General features: G+C 39.5%; 1 protein-coding gene across 1 annotated transcript; it reads right to left on the bottom strand.

Annotated features, from left to right (window-relative positions):
* Positions 1 to 4,049: 4,049 nt before the first annotated feature.
* On the bottom strand, positions 4,050 to 8,940 carry RSAD2 (radical S-adenosyl methionine domain containing 2). Its single transcript, XM_009695171.1, has 5 exons — positions 8,781 to 8,940; positions 8,122 to 8,351; positions 6,663 to 6,812; positions 4,774 to 4,806; positions 4,050 to 4,214 (listed from the first exon to the last, which is right to left on the bottom strand). The coding sequence occupies exons 1-5, from the start codon at positions 8,938 to 8,940 to the stop codon at positions 4,050 to 4,052; spliced, it is 738 nt and encodes a 245-aa protein (XP_009693473.1).
* Positions 8,941 to 9,095: the final 155 nt, after the last annotated feature.

Here is a 9,095-nt window from a genome sequence, read left to right on the forward strand (position 1 = left end):
CTCACTTACAAGGAAGGGAAGAAGGGAAACGTAAAGAAACCATGATGGGCATGGCTGTTTTGCAAGCACTGTTCAGCAAAAACAGCTGCTTTGCTGTTGTTCGCTTATGTATGGAGCAGCAACCGGCTTTCTTCCATAATGCACAGAGGCACAAAAGGGAAAACACCGAGCTGGAAAGATGAATAGGAGCTGTCTGGTTGATTTACTAAAACGCAGCTTACACCCTTGCCCGGGCGGTAACAGGGGCGACCCAACACAGCAGGCCCTGGGGGGCACCTTGCGGAGGTCGCGGGGTCGGGGAGGCGTAAGGCACCTTCCTGCAGCTCTGCTCCTGGGCACCCTCGCTCCGCTAGAACGTCCAGAAAAAAAACTGGCAAAGGCAAGGGGGGTAAAAAAGCCTAGCCTCCCATCACAGACAACCAATTACTGTGAAAGGCTCAATTTCAGGTTCTCTAGCACAAGAGTTTATACTGCAGCCTGAAGACGGGAGATGAGCTTAAGAAGCCACTTGTCTTTACTCCTCTGAACTGACTAGCTTTTCTCCCTTATTTACCGTAACAGAAGATAACCTTTTTTTCTCCTCAGATATTTATGGATAGTTGTGCCTTTCATAATGGCTGAACAGCACAAGGTATTTTAACTGTCTTCTCCCAGCGCAGCCCAGTCCACTCAAGCTTGTAACAAATGCTTTTCATCACAAGGAGAATCCCCACTATTGTTCTCCATTTCAGCCTAGATGCTGCCCTTGGCACCATGCAAGCAGCCCCCTGTGCTAAATACAGACTGCATTCAGAATTACAGATCTCTTGCGAATGCAGTCACATATTCTACTAGTATGGTTCTGAGTCATATTTAATAAAAAAAAAAAAAAAGAAATTACAGGCAGGCTTAAGAAAATAGAAACATTTATTGAAATGTGCAACACACTCATGTGAAACATTTAGCACTAATTATGTGACAGTATCACTTAAAAATTCATCATTTATAACATTCAGATGTTGTAACAACATCCTTCACAGTGAAAAAGAGGGCATCTTAAAATGCATCTTAAACAACAGTTTTACTCATTACCCAACGTATATTCATAATTTTAACTGAAGTCATTCTCCCCAGCACTCATTCTCTACAAATTTTACAAATATGAACAGCTGCATAATGCTAGTAAATTAGCATAAATTCCTTCCCAAATCTTTAGCAAGTGCTTAGCTGCAGTACTATGAGATCACATATGAAAATACAATTAAGAATATCTGTGTTTACAGGACTTAAATTTAAATCGTGACTCTTCAGGGTCACAACGTACATGTAATCTCTAAGCCTGGGAGCAGCCCTATTGGATTCAGTATTATTTTTCTAGTCCCATGCTGAAAGTTAGGCTTAACTACAGAATGAAAGCCTAAAGTCCATTTTTGGTCCGATATGAACTGTATTTATAGATTTAAAAAAATAAACTAGTTTAATCAAGCTGTAGCCAAAAAAATTTTTGAGATTTCACACAAAAACTGATTTTGCATATAAAAATATCAATAGCTATTCATTAACCTCAGTGCTTGTCTGTCAAACTGTGTTATGTCAAATTCTTCATTTCCAATGGACAGGACTGGCATTTCCTTTGGAAAAGAGTATCACACGGAGCAGAAACTTTTTCTTAATTACGTGTGGTAGCAAGAGGACATGTAAAATCCTTCAGATTTTAAGACGTCTTCAATGTCTTTACATTATTTACTGGATTTTCACATTTTCAGCTCTGGTTTGTTTATCCAGCAGCTTCCTCCATAGGCACAGAGGAGCCTCCTTTCTTGCAGCAAAAGAATAGCCATTTAACAGAGTAAAATGCAAAGCAAAGAATGGCAGGATTTCTGGATCTGAATGGGAGTTTGTGTACCTCACATCTGCGTGCTGTGATACAGCTGGCATTTTCTGCAGAAGCAGCAAGCTGGTAGATTTACTGGTATATTGATGCACTAAATCTTTCCCCATGCTGGGAATGAGCCAGCAGCAAAGGAAAATGCTTCTTTTCTGTCATGCAGTGTAAATGCTGAGGAAGAGGCTAGATTTAACATTTGAGCAATGGGAATGCTGAGGAAGACAAACCTCCGTTACATAAATTTGCACTGCCCGTAGTTGCTACTCAGGCAGAACTCCAACTGAGGTCGGGGAAAGAGCTGCCAAAAGACTGCGGGGTTAATGTGTGCGGGCCACATTTTAAATGCCACTTAGTATTAATACAAGAAAAAAAGAATATTGAAATGTAAGTGTCTAGGAAGCGTTGTGATTGCAAAATGCAAAATAAAAAGAGACAAAAGAGCACCACTGAGATAGTATATTTACAGTTAGGACAGTAAAAAATAGAAAGCAAAGGAATTATAAATGGAAACATTTTCACAGTGTATTCAGAGATGCATCTTCCTTTACTCAGAAGTAGCAGCTCCTACTTAAACGCTTTCCCCTTCAACTTTGAAGATGTAGTAGGGTGAATGTAAAATGTTTCTCTCAGACACCTCTTTTTTTTAAAAAAAAAAAAAAACAAAAAAACTAGCATTATCAGAAAAAATGAAAGAAGGTGTAATTTTCTCTACATGGTACATTTAATGTATGCTGGCTCCCAACTGCTGCAAATATTTAAACGTGTGAGACAGTCCAGGCATTGAGTTCAATGGACAGGACGAATGAGTAGTGCCAGCTCACCTCTGCTTTGTGCAATGCTTATACTTGTGCCCTTCATAAAGAGCTCTGCAGGGGGGTATGGGACTAGTTGAATTTGGAAAACCGCAGTTATAAAGCCATAACAATTGCCAGGAAACTAATCATGTTAGATTATTGGGTTTGCAGGGGGTTTTGACTTTTCACTATTTTATGTTGATGACGCCAGCTCTTAAAATTAAAGACAGCTACCACAAAACCCGATTAGCTTCACTTAAAGCTTGCACGTTTGTAACCAGCAAGCAAGAATGGTTACTTTAAACAAGGCTACATGATATATGAACTTTGTTGTTTGTAACTCCATGGCTTAGCAAAACAAAAAGCATGTGAATAACACTGCCAGTATGCAACAGAAGATAGGTGCTAGGTACGCTACATAGTATTAATTAACTTCAGAAGGAATCTTCATCAGAACTGTATGTACAGGGAGAGAAAAACATGTTAAAAATAATAAATATTTGCAGGTATAAGGAAAATGAAGGAAGTTATTAATAAAACACAAACATTGTTTTCACTGTAAATATTTGTTAGATCTAAGGCCATTGCCAATGTGAAATAAGAAGTTGCTCATCTTTGGGCAGAATGCACTTTTATGTTTTAGGACAAATATAACATTCTTTCATGACTGAAAATATGTTTCCATAGAAAATTACACCCCCTAACATTTTTGCAAATATCGTATGTGTACATGGAGGAGAGGGAGAACAACAGACGCCTTTATGGTTAAGTCTTAAAGAATAAAAACTGACAAGTTTTTCATCTTGATTTCCTTTTAAATATACTATTACAGACAATGATTCCTAGATTCTGACCCTCTGTTACCCCTGAAAGAGGCAGGGGCTGCTCCCAGAGGACTGCTAGCTGGACCTCGTGTGATCTAGTGAGGCACTGCAATCCACCTTCCTATATCAACGAGGCAGAATATGTTCCCCGACAAGTTTCCACTTACCCAACAGTACAGCTGTTTATAATGAATTAGAGATTGGGGTGGTTTTTGGTTTGTTTTCTGGCATGCACGCTTATGTATTATCTTCAAATGGCTTCCTGTGTGACATTACATTAATGGCTTGCCCCTAAGTCCTCCATACAATGGACTAGAAAGTTGATTTCAGAGATCTATTTACATAAAAGCTCTGAAGGTACTTGGTAACGTTCAACCGAACAATAGATAAGAACATAATCTACATTCTTAAAACATTTAACACATTCACATATAGAGTTATACTGAACATCAATCTTTATAAAACACCCAGTGTGGTTAAAAGCGTTAGATACATATACACACTCACTTATATACACACCGATTTTCTTTACATAATGCACCTGCCATAACTCAGTATTTTGAGTTACCAGTCCAGTTTCATGTCTGCTTTGCTCCACACATACTTTCCTCCTCTTTTTAGGAACATCTTCTCATCAAATCCACTGAATTTTATAGCTGCTTCTACACCAACATCTAGGATAGACTTGGAAGGCTCTTTCCGTCCATTTCTACAGTTTAGAAAACGCATCTGGAACATCAATAGATAAGATGTTAGAAAGTCAATTTGTAAAAGCTTAATTTTCCTATAGAATTAAGTGAGTTGCACTGCAGTCCTACAAAAGCCTATGTAAATGCATGAAAGGTTTCACTCCAGTCCTTAGAAAGCTCAGAAGCTCACGGTTAGACACATTGACATACCTCAGCAGGAACAAAGTTATACCACAATTCCTGCAGATTAAATGTCTGCTTTTCAGTTACATGCAAACTAAGTAGGCTCTTTGAAACTTAACTTTCAGGACAAGTTCTGTATTTTTAAATTAAAGAAAACCAGCAAAGATGTCCTGCAAAGATACACATCTAGACTTTAAGATTTGTGATGCAATGATTATACATGCAACCTGACGGCAACTTCTCCTTAGGTCATACTTATATTCAAGTTCTCAATATGTTAAATGGGAAGAAATAACACCTTCTGCTACATGGCAAAATAATTTTATAGAATGCACAGTAAATTGCATTGGTTATATGTACTGCTGCATACATACATACATTAGCATACAAATACCAAGTATCAAACAAAGACTTACGTATTCATCCAGAATGAGGTACGAATCCCTCATCTGTAATAGATCAAAAGTAAAAACTAAATTAATATACAAACCAAAATTCCATTCTAGTGAAAAATCAAGGACAAAACAAACAACTATTCATTCAACGCCTGATCCAAATCTTCGAAACAGGTAGGGTCTTACCACTATTTCAGTGAGCTTGGATCACATTTACAGAAATAAATGACAGGATTACTAGCATGACTTAATGCAAGAATAAACCAGTAATTCTGGGAATATGACCTCTCAAGTGTCGAACTGAAATACGGCTGCCCAACTGGATAAAGGTGTTTTAAATAATATCCAAGTTTTCTATTAAGTCCTACACCAGCAGAACTTACACCGTTTTGCATACTGGAATGATTACATCCTTTTCCAAACAAATGACATGACCATTTAAGCCGGGGTGTTTAATTATCACCCCAGCAGACAAAGGTATTCTCCCAGCTCAAAGGTAATCTCCCAGCTCAAAAAGCTCTGCGGTCTGCACCAAGAAATAGGCCAACAGCTAAAACATGACATGTTTGCTCAGCTAACTGGGCATCTCCTTACATGATCCTCTCTAAAATTCTCTGGGTAGCTGGAGCTTGCTACTGTGTAGAATGGGAAATCTGTTTTATCAATTTGGTGTCCATCTTTCACCCAGGTTTAACAGAAGTCAGAAACAGTCTTCTAGAACCAAACCTGCTGAGGGAAGCCTGCTCTTTTTTTGTAGGACTTCTTACACGAAAAAAAATGTAGAAACAGTTCTGTGTTCTCATCTAAACACCTTCTCCGATGAGTGCGCTCTCACACTGAATGCCTTAAAGGCTAGACTGCACAGTCCCACTTCTTCGTCTCACATAGCAAAGGCAACCCAGTCTGCTCGCTTGAGCTCTCCATACATTAAGAAGTAAACTGTAAATGGAGAGTCTTAATCTGTGGAGAGGAAAAGTAATGTGAGATGTGAGATTTAAGGCATTCTTGAGCTTGGTTCAACTTAGTATCTCCTCACTCAGTTCATAAACTTTCTTAACATTGAGTCTTCTAACTCTCCTCATGCCATGTATAGGGTCCGTAGCCATCTTACAGAATGTCCTGAGCTCTACCCTTAGGCGCTAAAGTCCTTTACTGCAGCTAACGTAAGCTGGATGGCAGCTCATCAAGTTTACTGCTGGGCTCTGCAGGAATCTCCTTTTGAATAAGGAGCCCGAATATGTAGTCCAAAGGAGTTCAGATAGACAATGTTAAAAATGTGACTTTACTGTGGGAGGGAGTACCCAGTAAGACGTGTCAGGCAAAAATACTAGTTCTTGTTCCTCAGTACTCAGTATAATGCTGACTGGGATGGTATCTTACTTTGCGTAGGTCGATGACACTGCCATAGTGTAACATCATGGTGAATCTCTATTAGGAAATTATGCTTAGAGTATAAAGTGTGTTTACGTTAACGTTCAACCTTTTCAGGATCTTGTGCCCTGGTGGGGAAGACCTAATCAATTCCAAAGGGCTTAATTATTGTGCAGAGCTCACGGTTCAGCTGTGGAAAACTCAGTTTCTCCAGTTTCTGTGCTGAAACTTTATATGTCCATCTCACTGAGCAGAGGCCCACACGACACTGTGAAACCCTCTTGCTGGGTTTCCACAGGACTGGGATCAATGAGTTTTTACCCTTCTATGCATAACTTTGTGCTCAATAAAAAGCCTTAAAGAAAATTAAGAACTTTGGCTTCTAACATAACAAAACCAGTTGCTGACAAAGTTGTACTGTACCTCTTCTAGGCCAGTACTAATAGATTAATTGCCATGAAAGTTTCTCGTTCCTTTCCATCTTTCCAATTTTATTTGAAAATCAAGCTAATGTTACAAAAGGACAGTTTCAATTTTACCTTCTGATTAGATTCAGGTACCAAACAGGAGACATCTTTGTGTCGATCCAGGAATTGTTCAAATTCTTCGTCGGTGATAACAAATTTCTCTGCTTCTCTCAGGGCATCCTCACCACTGTTCTCCCCTTCGATGAGCAGGCACTGGAATACCTGAAGACAGAAGGCACCTAGTTAAGATTTTATGTTTTCACTTGCCTTGAGGAAAAGAGACTGTCACTGTGACAAAAGCCTCCAGTTGCCTCAGTAGTAGTGTCTTTAATTTTTCTGTCAGTAGAGCTACACTGACACAAATTGTGATAAGTGAATACTACACAAAGGGCACAGTGCAGATTTATTTTTAGCAAGTTAACATCACATAGTTCTAAATGTAATTATACAGTCATGGTTCCTGATCCAGTTTCCACAGAAATCTTAACTGCTCTGGTCTTAATAAGGGCACAGAAAATCAAAGCTCAAATAAACTTTGATTGAACCTCAAATAGTACGGCTGTATTATAAATACCAGGAAGCACTATGTACAACGCAGACTATCAAGTCAATCTTTATTCTTAAAGATTTTAACCTGATTGGTGACTGTAAGTTTAACTAGCTTCAGATGGTCACAGAAGAGATAGGAATGATTCCCCAGAAAAAAAAAGTAACAATTTGCCTACTTTACAGCCCCCTTCCAAAGGCCAAGTCCTCAAATACATTCAGAATAGACTTTGGGGGGAAAAAGGTGCCTTTGCCATCAACATGCTCTGTAACTCCAGTAAGAAGGTAGGCCAGGAAGCTTGATAAAACACTAAAATGCACGTCATATTTCCCTTATGCTCCTTTAGTAGGACCAAGATTTCACTTATAGTGATTTTTTTTTTTCTGGGAAATCACATATGTATACCAATTTCTGTGAAGTGAATAATGAGAAATTATTCCACAAGTTCTCTCATATTTATAAGTCACATTATCTCTACTCATTTTCAAACTGATAACATAATGTATTTAATACACTTCTAGTAGAAAATGACATAATATACGCACACTAACCACTAATACTCTACAACAGAACATTAATGTCTAATGTACTCTTTTGTATTGCTAATGATATATTAACTCTAATGTGTCATTGTACACAAACTTTTCCTCATTTTCTCTACACTATGACATATTTTCAAATGTTAAAGACTTTCCATCTTATTTTTAATATCATAAAAAAACTAGATCTACATACACAGAAAGAATAATTTCCTGTAAATATCATAACAAAAAAGATTCTTGACATATTGGGCTCCATTTAAGTGCAGAAAGAGGCAGAAGCTGTCTCAACACTATGTAACACTGGCAAGAGGTCTGCTAACACCAGCCCAAGCTGGAGCTGGAGATCTGACCGAGGTCATTAGAGGTTCAGACAACTCCCAGACTTCACTTCATTACTACTTTTCTCTGAACAGGAAACTTACGGTATACACTACTTTCTTACCTTCCAGCGCACGGGGTTGAGTGCCTTGATCTGCTCATTCATGTCTTCCTCAACATTAAATCTGTTGATCACTGAATTTATTTTGAAAGCAACAGCATACTGGCAGCACCAGTTTCTCAGTTTATGCAGATTTTCCACATGGTTCTTCTTTCCTTGACTACGGCCGATTAAAACATTGACATCCTCATCAAAACTATCACATGAAATCGCCAGAATGTCTAAATATTCACCTGAAAACAAGTTTTAAAAGTTGATTAACATTCAGCCCCTCAGTTAAAAGCTGTCAGGGCTCTGCCCACTTTCACTTCCTTGTGATCTGTCACAAAGTGCCATGTAAATACAGTTCTGTGGAGTCACCACATGGACCACAAAAGCCACAGCAGCAAAACACGTATTTTGTGTGCATGCGTGTGTGTGTCCACACCATTACGGAGACAGTCTGAGCTATTATTTTGTTATACCAAAGAAGCAATAGTACAAACTGCCTATGTTCACAACACATAATTAACAGTATCTCACTGGTATTGGGTTTGCCTTTACTATAAATGAACCATTAACAAACTACCTCCCACTTGCACCAAAACCCATCTTTTGGGGAGCCTGCCCGGAGGATGCTCCCAAACCCCGCAGTGCTTCCCTGCACAGCGGTCCTTCCTTACCGTACTTCTTGAACCACCCTTCTCTAATCAGGCTGCCGTTGCTAACGATGCTGACGCTCGGTAGCTTCAACTCCTGCTTGCAAAACTGGACTAGTTTGCCTACAAATTCGCCTCTGTCCTGAAGAAACGGTTCTCCTCCCGAGAAGTTTATTTTCTCCATCCCTAGAAAAGGACCACAGAAAGACGCTGTGAACCTCTGTTGCCCGCTCCCCTCACAGGCTGTCAGCGCCCGGCTGCGGCGGCACGAAGCGGGACGGCCCCCGGGGTACCTTCTTCGGCCGGGGGTAACGTCCTGCTGGGACGCGGCCGCCTCGC

Source organism: Cariama cristata, unplaced genomic scaffold (assembly GCF_000690535.1).
Source record: "Cariama cristata isolate BGI_N322 unplaced genomic scaffold, ASM69053v1 scaffold16422, whole genome shotgun sequence".
Classification (NCBI taxonomy): domain Eukaryota; kingdom Metazoa; phylum Chordata; class Aves; order Cariamiformes; family Cariamidae; genus Cariama; species Cariama cristata.

What these genes read in the sequence shown, in the direction of transcription:
- RSAD2 (XM_009695171.1), bottom strand. Translation starts at nt 8,940, where the DNA reads ATGGAGAAAATAAACTTCTCGGGAGGAGAACCGTTTCTTCAGGACAGA. An exon ending in TCAACCCCGTGCGCTGGAAG is followed by an intron (nt 6,813 to 8,121) that starts GTAAGAAAGTAG and finishes TTCTGTCTTCAG; the next exon opens with GTATTCCAGTGCCTGCTCAT. An exon ending in ACCTCATTCTGGATGAATAC is followed by an intron (nt 4,215 to 4,773) that starts GTAAGTCTTTGT and finishes TTGATGTTCCAG; the next exon opens with ATGCGTTTTCTAAACTGTAG.